The 14,167-nt window shown below is 38.2% G+C and overlaps 1 protein-coding gene across 1 annotated transcript; it reads left to right on the top strand.

The window, feature by feature from the left end:
* The first annotated feature begins 835 nt into the window (after positions 1-835).
* LOC146372134 (cysteine-rich protein 2-like) lies at positions 836-11,147 on the top strand. The gene is made up of 8 exons (XM_084953038.1): positions 836-1,045; positions 5,477-5,571; positions 7,166-7,223; positions 7,312-7,443; positions 8,252-8,320; positions 8,468-8,562; positions 9,853-9,910; positions 10,497-11,147. Exons 1-8 carry the CDS (start codon positions 1,003-1,005, stop codon positions 10,559-10,561), a joined length of 615 nt encoding a protein of 204 aa, XP_084809164.1. The 5' UTR covers positions 836-1,002; the 3' UTR covers positions 10,562-11,147.
* Positions 11,148-14,167: the final 3,020 nt, after the last annotated feature.

Genomic DNA, 14,167 nt, shown 5'->3' on the forward strand with positions numbered 1-14,167 from the left:
CAATGACTTACCAAGCATTTAAAGAAATATCATCCTATTACATTTTTTCTGTATACACTGTGTTTTTATTACTGTTTCTGTTTTATTTTGTTTATGTTGCATAGTGTTCCATATCTTCATAATAATATGTTGTGTCATTTTGAGACATTTAATATTCTAAATGTGCCACTTTGTGAGGACAATTTTCATATCCTGGTGATTTCTCTGAATTTTTTGCCCTTTTCTGTCTAAAATAGTCAAATAATTTAGTGTTGACATTTTATTCTTAACCCCACGTAAAAGTCGTTTGTCTGTCAGCTCCCTGGTATCTCTGGGCCAAGAATGCGGAGTAATATACTTGGGAGCTGCAGAGCATCACTTAACATTCCCTGTGCAGAGCTATGCTGTGTAACCTAACAACCACACAGGGGAAACAAACAGAACTAAAAGGCGACACTGATTAATGCAGAAGAGCTAACTTTGCTAGGATATCAGATTAACCAGATTTCCAAACCAGAGGCTGGCACAGCAATGTATATATGTGCATATGGGTTTACAATAATTAATGGAGTAGAACGTGTGCAATAAAAACTTTCTTTAACGCTCTCTTGGTTTTTAAAAGTGTAACTAGAGCCTTTTGGGCTGATGCTGGTACTATATTGAGAAATTTGAGTGGCAGCAGTGCATTCAGCAGATGTTCTATGGGAATGATGATAATGTAAAAAGCAATGTGATAATTTGGCCGAGGCTTTTCTTTTTTTTTTTTGAAAAAGCTTTTGCCAAACAGGATATGCAGAGGCATAAATGTACATTTTTGTCTGGTGGGTTGCGAGCTGCATGATGTCACCCCGAGGGCGGAGTTATACAATTGAAAGAGAAGAAGCAGAGGGTGGATGTGAGGTGCAGTCTCATCACAGTCACCGCCGCCGTCAGCATCATCTGAGGTGTGTCTGCGCCGCCGGAGCTGCAGACAGACAGAAAGGACCAACAGAAAAAGATCCTGTTCCTCTCTTTACACCGACCATGGCGTCAAAATGTCCAAAATGCGAGAAAACGGTGTATTTCGGTGAGTGAGCAGCCGCTGCAGAGGCCGCCCAGCATCATAATTCTAACAGATGCGATGACCGCTGGGTGGGAGTGTTATAATCAACCGGGGGGTGGTTTTAATATGAAAGACTGACAGTGCAGTATTCTTTAAATCGACTTTTACTTATAATCGATAACGTGTTTTCTCGGATACAACATAATGAGAATTTGCGGATACATCACTGATTTTAGAGCTCTACAGAAGATTTGCACCCATTGATCAAAATGGGCATTGTTTTGTTATAAATAGGCTTATCGAGTCTCCCACACACAGAGAGACATAACTATTTAAGACACTCATTCATCCTGTTGGATGATTTTTATTATGTGTTAGGTGGAAACAATGATTAGAATCGTGAATGGTGGATTTTTGAATTCATTTACACATATGAATTATTTATTGGTATTACATTAAAAATGCATTCACACTAAATCACTCATTATTTCCTTTACCATTTGCACAGAACAAAGAGATTTTTAACTGGAATCCTTTGAGGTTTTGTGTGATGTTATCTTGTGGGCAAACTAACTAATAGAGTCTGTCTTTATATTCATCGATCACATTCTTGCATCCTTTTTATTGGACCACACATTTACCATGTTGTCTATCTTTGTTGGGGTAATAACAGCTGATCAGTCAAGCCAGTATTAGTCAAACTAATTATATACAAGTGTCACAACATAATCTCCACATCAGTGATATTTATATTTACAGTTTGAAAATGTTACTGTCGTGTCACTAAGTCAAAGTACTTTAAAATATGCAGTATGAATATTATTTGTCTTTATACAGTGGCATCCTCTGTCACTGTATGGGGCATAATTTCACCCACGTAAAGGCATGTAAATGTATTTATTTATCTATTTTAACCTGTCAAATTTGATTTAAAGCTTGAAAGTCTTTTACAGAATATATCAAAATAAGCATGTAACTACATTACAATACAAAACTCTGGGTCCTAAAAGCACTGCTATAGCAGTCCAACAGAATGTCAGAGAAATTCACAGCTGAGTACCACAGACACGTTGCCAGATTGGATGTGAAATCAAAGTGACAGTTTTTCTCTAAAACTGATCCAAAAATTCCCCAGATGGTGAATCTCAGAGTCCAACAGACAACTGGTGCATATCGACACAACCCATATCAGACAGTAATGGGTTCACTATCTTTGGATAAGATTACAAGGAGCCATTAACAGACCTGTAGTCATAGCCTCAGCTGTGTTATCTGACAGCTTGTGAAAAATCCTTTTTATGTTGGCTTTTAGAAGCAGGTAGGATGAGTTTAAGCGTGTTAATCGCTGGTTACTGGATACTATATTCACTGGATAGTAGACAATACTGTCAAATAGGGTGGGGTACTATGATACTAAGGAGTTAATTTAACATCTATTTTTAGCTTCTTCTTTTTTTTATTTTGGTCCAATGCCATATGGCATGGTAAATAATTCATTGATTTGCCAATTTGTTTTATGGATCAATATTCTTTTTGTTCTTTCCCCTTCCCCATTTCTCTGGAAAACAACAGCAAAACCACACCCTGCAGGCTCAGTCAAACTGCTGCTCTCTCTCTCTCTCTCTTGAAACTCTGCAGGAAATTAGAAGCTTTAAAAAAAAAAAACGAGGTTCTGCAAAAATGTATTCCTCCTAGAAGTGGATACTGTTGTTTTGCAGAGGATTTTATTACAGTAGAGATAGTTTAGCCTTTAGGATTTCTGGATGCAAAGTTCTCCATAGCCATAAAGAAGATGATGCTCAAGACACAGAGTCTATAATGTGATTTTTAAATAATAAAACTGAGCTAATGTGATTTCTTCAGTAAATTCAGTTCCTTGAGTAAGAACCCAGAAGAAAACCAATGTTATGCTGTGCAGACTTGTGTCCTTCACCATCCAGGCATAGTTCTGTGTGTCGGTGTGACTTACTGTCAGATATCACACTGACAGGGAGGCCAGGCATTGAGTCTAAACAGGAAGTGTCATGTTGTATCAGTCTCAGGGTATCAGCTGAGATATTTTGGGAGGAGGACAAACAGATAAGCAACTGTCAGTGAATTTCTCGCTCCCTCTGTCCATCCTCCTGTCTTTTAGACAAAAAAGTCTCTGTGACTGAAACTGCAGGTCTTAAAAAGGGGGTTATGATGTTTTTCTTTTGACTGAACAGAGTAATATTTGTTTTCCCTCTTGACTCACACTGTATGTATTTTTCACTTGCAGTCACATAAATAACTGGGTAGAAAAAAAAACAGTTCAGTCATGACTGCTGTAGTCCACAGAAGACAGCTCTTTCCATCTATGGTAATTTGGTGGTACAGTGTGGTACAGCTCTGTCCTACCATAATGTGCAGAAATGAAAAGTTGGTGGTGGAAAGAGCAACAGGAAGACCCCCTGTACAGAGCAGAGCAGGTATCACATGACCATGGATAATACCTTAATAAGGAGCAGCATGAACGGGAAGAGCATGGGGTGGAAGTGGGTTGCAAAGTGACTTGGACAACAGAGTAATTTGAACACACTGTACTATGTGTTATGTTTGCAGCAGGTGTCATAAAGGTGCACTCTAGTTTCTATGATTTCCAACTTGTATTTGTGTCCATTATGCTAAAAGGGATTGCATTCATTTCCAATTCAGTATTTTCATTAAAGGGCTCAATCAAAGTGGCTGTGCTGGATTCAAAGTTGAAAATGATTATTAACTATCTTATTCTTGGCCTCGGTGAAGTCCTTCACTCCATCCTCCATGTGAAACAAGTTGTTTTAGTTCTTCTCTCTTTATGCCCACTTTATCTGAGTCGTGTTAGACATGTCACACATATATGTGTGAAAGTTACTGCAGTTTTTGCTTTGTGTGTATGAGTTCCACCTTCATTAAACACAGTTTTAATGTTAAAGGACTAGTTGGTTGTCAGTTTTGTGGGTTTTTGATATGGTATATATTCACTACTCTGTGGTTTTAAGCATTAAGACTGAAAACAGAGGAAAACCTCCAAAAGTCCCTGCTATGCTAACATTATCCAAAGATCATCCATTATCCAGACAGGAAAGAGATCAGTTGTTTGATCGACCTCGCCAAATTTTAAAAAAAGTATTTTTTAAGACTTCACATTTAGATTTACCTTCAGATTAAGGTAACTTAAGTATGTGAAGGGATGGAAGAACAGACAGTAGCTCTATTAAAAAAAAGGAATAAATAAGAAAATGGAAATGTCTGAGTCACCACACTGCCCTTTAGAAAGCAGTGGAAAGAATGTGTTTCAGGCTGATATGAACTCATAAGTGCCCATTAAATATCGTCTGTCACTTCGACAGTCACTCGGCTGTTATAATTCAGAATACATTAGTGCTTATGTTGTGTATTCAGGTTGTGTCAGAAAATATAATTGCTACTGTACTTCACATGCTGACACACACCCCCACAAAAACCTTAATAACAGTGCATATCATTTCTTCCAAAGGTTGCTGGACCCATATGTGAAGGTTGATTTCATGGCAAAAATAGCTACTTTTTGTATCAAAATAACCTTTTTTTTTTTTTTTGAGGACAAAATGTTTCTTTTTCTCATAGAAAAGATGGGTACTGTTCAAAGCAGCAGCAAAAGGATCCTGCCTGTGGAGGAGTGTTTGCACTGGTGCACAAATAAAGCACAAAAAGAAAGAGAAAAAAAAACATTTTCCCCTTTCTCTGCATTCAGTGGCAGCGCTCTTTTCTAAGCACTAAAGCACTGACCCATAGAGGATGGCTCTTTCTCAACAGTCCCTGTGTTTATTTTGTAAAAGTAATATATGACTCAGACTTCATTGAGTGCACTTATAATCAGATTTTAATAACATATTCCCTCTGTCAAGAATGCCATGTGATTGGTACTGTATGATTTGTTAGTTTGTTTATTAGTTTTCAGGATTACTCAAAAGGTTATACACAGATTTGAATTCAAACTTTACCAGAGTTATAAACTGATCCAACTTAAAAGTAAGTAATATTTGTTTGTGGGGGCAGAACTGTAGTGCCATGGTCAGAGCTTCACACCAAGAAGGTCCTGGGTTTGAATCCAGCCTTCTGAGTAGAGATTGCATATTTCTTTTCCTTTGTGGGTCTTCTGGTTGCAGTGGGTTCTTCCCAAAATTCAAATAATCTAAATTGTTTATAGCGTCCCCGCCCACTCACACACACACACACACACACACACACACACACACACACACACACACACACTACCAATGAATTATTGCAAACTAGTCCAGATATCGTTTTGGATCCAAAGACTTATATATGCATGCTGTGACAAACTTATGACTTCATTAACTTCATTATATTATAAGAAATTCCAGGACTAAGTCCATTTATTTTATGTTTCATAAACCAAAAGCACGATATAACATCAAACGATCTTTGTCTCTTCCTGTCCCACAGCGGAGAAAGTGTCATCTTTAGGGAAAGACTGGCACAAGTTCTGTCTAAAATGTGAGCGCTGCAACAAAACTCTGAATCCGGGAGGCCATGCTGAGGTAACAGGATGTGAAGAGTGTATATGCTTCATTTTCCTTATGCAGTTATGATTTGTTTTTGTTTTATGAAGTGCAAATATTTCATGTTCAAAGGTTATGTTGGTAGGCTACATTGCATCAACATAATAAACCGTGACTGCGAACAATAATGTCCCATGCACTCTGAGGCTGTAAGCTGTTTGAGATGAACCTGGTTTGATGGTAAAATACAGACTTTTTGAAATCAACCAAAAAACCTGATCATTTAACATCAGCAGAAAGTAGCTGGATTTTTTGGACAGTTACTGTGCTGTCTTTGAAAACACGTATGTACTGTGCAGGAAAGTCAGTACCTGTGTATCTTCAGTGCGTCACTCCTCCGAGAAACCTGGAAGCGCCTGTACTTTACTAAGGAGTTTAACATTGTCTGACATTGTTGTAGAGAACCATAAACCAGAAGGCGTAAATCTCAGAGACATCAGGGTTTCACACATCTTAGTGCTTTGATGAGATGGCAGTTTCAACTGTTGATTAAAGAAAATAGACTTGAATCGTGGTTATGTGCATGTAGTGCAAGTTAAATATGAAAATGAGTATGCTTAGCCTAATCATGTTTAAATAAGCTCAAAGATTTGTACTCTGTGTCCCCCTTTAATCATTGTTATAATGCATTTATATTCACATATGACAGCTCATCATCATTCATAATGCATGATGTTCTTCAGTCTGTTCAGAACAAACTCGGTACAAAATTAGCTGTACATAAAATTAACAGCTCAGCAGCCTGTTATTTAAAACTCATCAGACTTATCAGATTAAACTGTTTGTGGCTCTTGCTGTGTTTTAATTAGATTTTAAGAAGGAAGGGATGTACTGAAAATCACAGATGAGCTGACAATGGTATTCATTGTACGCTGCTAAAATGCATTGATTTAGTCAGTGAGAGCAACTTTATTGTCCATTATCTCCGTATTTTCTTCACAGTGCTTCATTTTGGCCTTTATTGTGCATATTTGTCTGCTTTCAGAATGGTTTTATTGTTAGTCTTCAGGTTTTTTTGGTCTTGTCGTGTGAACCACTTTGACATGCATATTTGCTTGAAAGGTTCAATTGAGTTTAGCTGAAAAACACATCCTCTGTGAATGTACATTCCTGGGATGACTGAAAAAACTCCACAGAGTATTTATATAAACGATGACAGCGTCTAGATGACAAGGAGCATTACTTTTACTGAATCAGTGAGGCTTATTTTATGTCTAAAAACAAAAGTGAGATAAGGGTTTTTATTACCATAAAAATAAATGGTTAGACAAACTCAAGTGCCTTCAAATGCGGTCCAAGTTTGGAGGATTATGTGAATCCACACAGACTGAAAACAACAGTTTATATAACTGCCGTTTTTTTTTTCTTTTTTCCGTCTGGTTCATAATATTAACAGTTACAGGTATAGCTTCAGTCCATTTGTATCTGCTTGATATTTTTTTTATTTGTATTTAAGGTCAACTGGAATCACAATTTCCCTGAGGGAACCTCCCCAAGGGTTAATAAAGTTCTATTCTATTCTATGTGTTAAGTAATGGATGTTTCCTCTGTCTGTCCCCTTTACACTGTGCAGCATGATGGAAAGCCTTATTGCCACAAGCCATGCTACGCCACCCTCTTTGGACCAAAAGGTGGGGTTTCCCCTGATGTGCAAATACAGACGATGAACACAGATTGATAAAACTTAGATTTATGAATTCTACCATTTGTTGTTTTTAGGTGTAAACATCGGTGGAGCTGGATCCTACGTGTACGACAATCCTGTCAACGAAGCCCCTGCAGCCGTTTCCTTGGAAACAAACGCCAAACCAGAGGAGGAGAAAAAAGCCCCCGCACGGGGACCAGTGAAGGGTGAGAAATATGTGGAGCAGAAATAGAAAAACTGTCATATGGAAAGAGGAGAAACTCAGTGCCTCTGTGGCAGGATACAGTTTAATTTAGATTTGGAACAGCAAACTAAAGAACAACAAAAGGAATAAATGAGCCCCAGATATGTTTTAGGGAAAGTGACAATTAATGGAGAAAACTAAGGACAGAAATATGAAGAATCACAGCTAAAGGACAAAAGTAAAAATATCAATTAGTGCCTTAATCCTACAGCAAAGTAATGCATTTACGGGCACTGACATGAATTCATTTTCGTTTTCATTTATTTAATTTTACATGTTTTTATTATTATTATTATTATTATTATTATTATTATTATTATTATTATGACATTTTTAAACATTTTATGTTTTCCTGTGTATTTTCCCAGACATATTTATTTCTGTAGCTATTATTTTTTTTATTTTGATGCTCTACACGCAAGTGTCTTTAATTATCTTTTTGATGGTTTGTTCAGAAAGTGGTGCAGTGCATGTTCCTGTTGGTGCAAAGGTGCTGATCTCACTACAGCAGATTGATCATTACATCTCAAACTAGAGAACTGAGGCGATCTCTAATGCTGCAAAAAACTGGCAGGATTAAATTACCTTACTTCATACCTATAATTATTTAAAACAATATTGTTTTCAGTTAGTTTCTAGGCTTCTGGCTTTACAGTACAACTAAAATGATGTAAACCACAAATTCTATCTAATGGCGTTTATTTAAATCACTAAATATCTGATGTAGTTACTATTAAGTTTTTTTGTTTAATTCATTGTAACTTTTGCAGCTGCAAGCTTCTCATCTTTCTCTGGAGGCCCCAACATCTGCCCCAGATGCAACAAGACAGTGTATTTTGGTGAGCAGAATGCTGTTTCATATTTAAATTCTGCAACAAGCATGTATTTGTCCTACATTTCTACATAAGCATTGGAAACTGTCTGTTTTGGTCCTCTGCTCGGTGTAATGACTGTCTCTACCATGGTCCGTGTTTCTGTCTGTGCAGCTGAGAAGGTGTCATCTCTCGGGAAGAACTGGCACCGGCCTTGTCTGCGCTGTGAGAGATGCAATAAGACTCTGGCACCGGGCAGCCATGCAGAGGTGAGAGATGAGTCAGTTTGCAAAGCTGGAAATCAGAGTATTAGTAAAAATGTTAGTGTTTTTGATTAGATGCACAGACAGTTACTCTAATCATATTCAAAATGTATTAGTTTAATCAAGAAAGATCTCAGAGTGTGAAATCGTTGAACACAATTTTAATTTTCACAGAGATACACAACATCTTCGTCTTTTCTCTGTCAAATACAGTCATGTATTGTGTTTTCTTTACTGACTTAGATTATGTCACAAGATAGAAAAGGACACATTATCACAAGCTCCAGCTACACATTATGATAAATCTCTCATCTCCATTTTTCAATTTATTATTATGCCAAAAATGTTTAGTGAGTTTCTCTTTTTTTTTGTCAGGTTGTTTTTATGGCTCCAGATTATTTTAATTGTACTAACTTAACACCAGTGCTAGTGATGGCATTTTGCTGTTTTAAAATGCACACAATGAGACTGTAATTATATGTGTGTAACTGTGGGTCTAGTCAAGGCGTCATCATGGGTGAAAGACAGAGTCAGTTCCTAGATGTTCTACAGGTAGATTGTCAAAAATACACATATAGTATTTGAGTCACATAAGAAAATGTTTTAGTTAATTCAGCCAAAGAATCAATAAACTTCTAACATGGTGAGACATCAGTGTCTGTCTGTTCACCGACAGTTCACAAGAGTCACTACTCCTCCTGCCATATTAATCATATTTTAATCCAGTTTAAACAAAATGATCACCTAATGGCTTTACACCCAAAGCATTCTGAGGGTTAAGATCACATTTGTCATTTTATAATCAGTAAACGTGAGCCGTGATGGCTCGTGAACCAGATGAGCCACTACATCACTGACATTCATCTTCATGTAATCATCTTTAATTTGTATATCTGTAATTCAAAGGATTTAGTCTGTCAGGCTAAAGTAAAGGTGAGGTGTAACATCTCTGTGGCCACATCCCCATCCAGTTATTGTGCCCCAGACATGAGTTAAAAATAAGCTGAGCCTGTCTAGTGTTAAAATTCAATCCAGCCATCACATGATGAGATGTTGCTGAGGTGTAAAATGTGTTTGTTGCTGAATTTGATTGATGTTAATAGAAGCTGTTTATATTTAGCATATTGTGTTCTGGGGTTTTCAGCTGGTAGAAAAAAGAGAAAGCAGATAAATGTTGTAGTTGTTTCTATCTCATGTACACTGAATGTTGCTGAGAGTTAAGGTAGAATGAAACACTAAGTGAAAACATTTTCAAATATGGAAGAATTGAGAGGAATGGTTTTCTCTGTGTTTCAGCATGATGGGCAGCCTTACTGCCACAAACCATGCTATGCTGTACTGTTTGGACCAAAAGGTATGTAATCTGAGTATGGGAGGGGGGGACTGGGCTGTGGGGAAGGCTGGTGCTGGACTGTTTTTTAAAACAATGGCTCAAACCACTGTGTCCCACAAAAATCTGTAAAATATGTTAATTTAGTGACATAAATACATCTGAGGCAGTCGTATTAGTCAGCTTTCAGGGTAGAAATAAATACTCACTGTTTTATGACCTTGAAGGATCAGATTCAATGTGACCTATAATACCAATATCTATGTCGATGTGAAATGTATATGAAGAGAAAAAAAACTGTGTGGGGATTTAAAAAGTCTAGTAAATACTATAATTGACATGGACAGCTAGTTAGTCTTTATTATTTAGTCTACAAGGCTGGAAAACTTTGGAAAATCTTAAGCTGTGTCTGTGTTATCATACTCCAGCTCCATGTTATTATAGCAAAGAAGGATACAATTATATGGAGTCGATGTTTGTATTTTTCAGGAACCAATCCCAAAACCTTTGCAAAGTGAACCATAACTAGCCAAATGGTTATTTTGTGTTAATGTATGGTTTTTGACTCAACAGACCCTTTAAATTTAAACGTCTGGTCTACCCTTCTCAGGCGTAAACACCGGAGGTGTCGGCAGCTACATCTACGACGATCCTGAAGCTGAAGCGCAGTCTTGAGCTCTGAAGCTGCTTCCAGCACGCAGACAGAGAAATGCCACCAGGACCCTCTGTGTCTCTATGATTTGCCTTCAGTGGTCATTGTGACAAATGATATGTACTACACTCACAGGGATGGAAACTTAGATGTTTATGTTGTATTTGTATATTGTTTATATATCTATTTTTTGTACCGAAACAGGCCTTTAATATGTCCTCCCATGTGACTTTCAGATTTGCCTTTGAGTTTCTTGGTTCTCTTTGCCAAATAATTATTAGCCTGTTACTATAGTGAATGAAGGCTCCTGTGTTCTTTTCACTCTGGATTAGTAGATTTTTGACTTTTGTGCACTTAAAACATGTACTGTATGAAAACAAACAAACAAACAAAAAAAAAGTACCAGCCCTCCAGTTTATAGTCAGTGTTTTTTGAACAAGTTTGTCTTGGTTCTATAAATACGAATGATAGCATAGTGAAGATACACATTTTACAAAGGAGTGCATTTTAATGAATGCCATTAAGGTGATTTTGAGGGTTGCTGCAAACAAGAAATGATCTGCTGTTCTTCACATTTTATACAGTAAAAGTGTGTGATAGCAAACCTGAGTTCATTGTCACTGTGTTTCTGTTCCCAGCAAATATGGTGGTTGGGGCCTGTGTGAGTTTCAGATTTTATGGAAACCCACACAGCCCACAGTGGGAAGCCAACTGCAGACCCCTGTACTGGCATGAGAGGCAGGACAGATGGGCACCAGAGAGGCAACACATAGTGGGGGCTGCCCACAATAAGCAGAAAGGGGTCCACAGTACCGCTATGCAGTGTACTCACAGTATGCCCACGCTCTAGGTCTGGGCTGCCATACTGGGGACCATCCTTGGCCTCACAGTGTAAGGCCCACCTGTGCTCCCTGGTACATTACAACCAGCAAATGGTAAGAAGTGTGAAAAAAAATAAACACTACTTTCTGCTGCTCTCTTATTGCACCACATATTTCATTTTTACATGGATGTCCTTCTTGTCACAAACCCCAAGCATTTATATATTTTTCCAGTCTCAAATGGACATTTGGTTTGTCAGGTCAATGTTTGAACTACAACACCATGGAGGCTTGGAATCAGTCGCCTTCTTTCAGCTTAATTTTTCTGACAGTGTAATATAACATTTGGTTCCATTTCCTCCACACTAGTCACATCTCCCTGTATGGCGTTTCTTTAATTATTATTAATGTCCTAGCAAACATGTCTGCACAGCGCCACACTGGGCAGTGTGGCGCTGTGAACTGTTTGCTGGATACACACACAGTCTATTACGAAACAGCAACCGTACTAAAAATGTTGTAGTTAGTCATGTCAAAGGGGAAACATGATTTAGTTGGTTAGCCTTTTATTCTATAAAGTGTTAAAAAGAATTTCAACCAAAATTTGAATTGTGTCTTCATGTTGCTTGTTATGTGTGACCAACAGCCAGAAATGCCATAAGAAAGGCAAGGCAAGTGTATTTATGTAGCACAATTCAACAACAAGGTGATTCAAGGTGCTTTACAGAGACATTAAAAAACAAAAACAAATAAAAAGCATGATTTAAAATTGAAAAAAAGAAAAAAAAGAAGGAACAGTAGATAAAATCAGTAGTTAAAATGTAAGTTTTGAAATTTAAGCTTAAAAGTGTGGATTTGGTGTTTTATTCAAAAGCAGCTGAGAACAGGTGAGTCTTCAACCTGGATTTAAATAAACTGAGTGTTTCAGCTGATCTGAGGCTTTCTGGGAGTTTGTCCCAGATATGACTGAATGCTGAATGCAGCTTCTCCGTGTCTGGTTCTGACTCTGGGAACTGAAAAAAAAAACGGATCCAGATGACCTGAGGGATCTGGAAGGTCCATACTGGGTCAGGAGGTCACTGATGTATTTTGGTCCTAAACCATTCAGAGCTTTATAGACCAGCATCAGAACTTTAAAGTCTATTCTCTGATGGACAGGCAGCCAGTGTAAAGACCTCAGAGCTGGACTGATGTGGTCCACTTTTTTGGTCTTAGTGAGGACTCGAGCAGCAGAGTTCTGAATGAGCTGTAGTTGTCTGACTGATTTTTTAGGTAGACCTGTAAAGATGCTGTTACAGTAATCAAGCCTACTAAAGATGAATGCATGGACTAGTTTTTCCAGGTCCTGTTGAGACATCAGATCTTTTATCCTTGAAATATTCTTGAGGTGATAGTAAGCTGTCTGTGTTGTTCTAAGTTTAGAAAAACAGTCAAACTGCGTCCATCACTACACCCAAATTTCTCGCCTGGTTTGTGGTTTTTAGGTGTATAGATTGAAGTTCTTTGGTGACCTGTAATCGTTTTTCTTTGGCGCCAAAGACTATTACTTCAGTTTTGTTTTTGTTTAGCTGGAGAAAATTGTGGCACAACCAGTCATTAATTTCCTCAATGCATTTACCAAGAGCCTGTACAGGGCCTTGGTCTCCTGGTGACATTGTGATATATATTTGTGTGTCATCTGCATAGCTATGATAGTTTATTTTGTTGTTCTTTATAATCTGTGCCAGTGGGAGCATGTAAATGTTAAACAGAAGGGGTCCCAAGATGGAACCTTGGGGAACTCCACATGTGATACTTGTCTGCTCAGATGTGAAGTTACCTATTGATACAAAGTATTTCCTGTTTTCTAAGTATGTTTTGAACCAGTTTAGTACAGTTCCTGAGAGAACTGCCCAGTTCTCCAGTCGTTTGAGTAATATGTTGTGGTCAACTGTATCAAATGCTGCACTGAGATCCAGTAAAACTAAGACTGACATTTTTCCACTGTCTGTATTCAGACATATGTCATTAAACACTTTGGTCAGAGCAGTTTCAGTGCTGTGGTTTTGTCTAAAACCTGACTGGAAGGCATCATAGCAGTTATTCTGTGTTAAGAAGTAATTGAGCTGTTGAGAAACTGCTTTTTCAATGATCTTACTTAGAAATGGGAGATTTGAGATCGGCCTGTAGTTGTTCATTTGTGTCTTGTCAAGATTGTCCTTTTTCAGTATAGGTTTAATTACAGCAGTTTTTAGTGGTTCTGGAAACACACCTGACATTAAAGAAAAGTCGACGATCTGTAACAGGTCTGACTCCAAAGTCTTTGAGACCTTTTTGAAAAAACTTGTTGGCAGGACATCTAAACAGCAAGAGGAGGAGTTTAGTTATGGTAAAATGGTAAATGGCCTGCATTTGTATAGCGCTTTTCTAGTCCCTAAGGACCCCAAAGCGCTTCACACTACATTCAGTCATTCACACACTGGCGATGGCAAGCTACATTGTAGCCACAGCTGCCCTGGGGCGCACTGACAGAGGCGAGGCTGCCGGACACTGGCGCCACCGGGCCCTCTGACCACCACCAGTAGGCAAACATGGGGTTAGTATCTTGCCCAAGGATATTTGGCATGCAGCCAGGAGGCAGCCTGGGATCGAACCACTGACCTTCTGATTAGTGGCTGACCTGCTCTGCCACCTGAGCTACAGCCACCCAGTTGACCTAAGATGTCCTCCAGATCTTTGCTGTTAATGTGGTGAAACTGTTTCATGGTGTTTAAACAGTTTTTCGGTGGACACAGTACATATTCTGGATCTGCTGTTGATGTACCAATT

This window comes from Perissodus microlepis, chromosome 15 (genome assembly GCF_051167445.1).
Source record: "Perissodus microlepis isolate ML-2025 ecotype Zambia chromosome 15, ASM5116744v1, whole genome shotgun sequence".
NCBI lineage: Eukaryota > Metazoa > Chordata > Actinopteri > Cichliformes > Cichlidae > Perissodus > Perissodus microlepis.

Coding starts and splice junctions, on each gene's coding strand:
- LOC146372134 (XM_084953038.1), top strand. CDS start 1,003: ATGGCGTCAAAATGTCCAAAATGCGAGAAAACGGTGTATTTCG. Junction 5,572..7,165: donor ATCCGGGAGGCCATGCTGAG/GTAACAGGATGT, acceptor TACACTGTGCAG/CATGATGGAAAGCCTTATTG. Junction 7,444..8,251: donor CGCACGGGGACCAGTGAAGG/GTGAGAAATATG, acceptor TAACTTTTGCAG/CTGCAAGCTTCTCATCTTTC.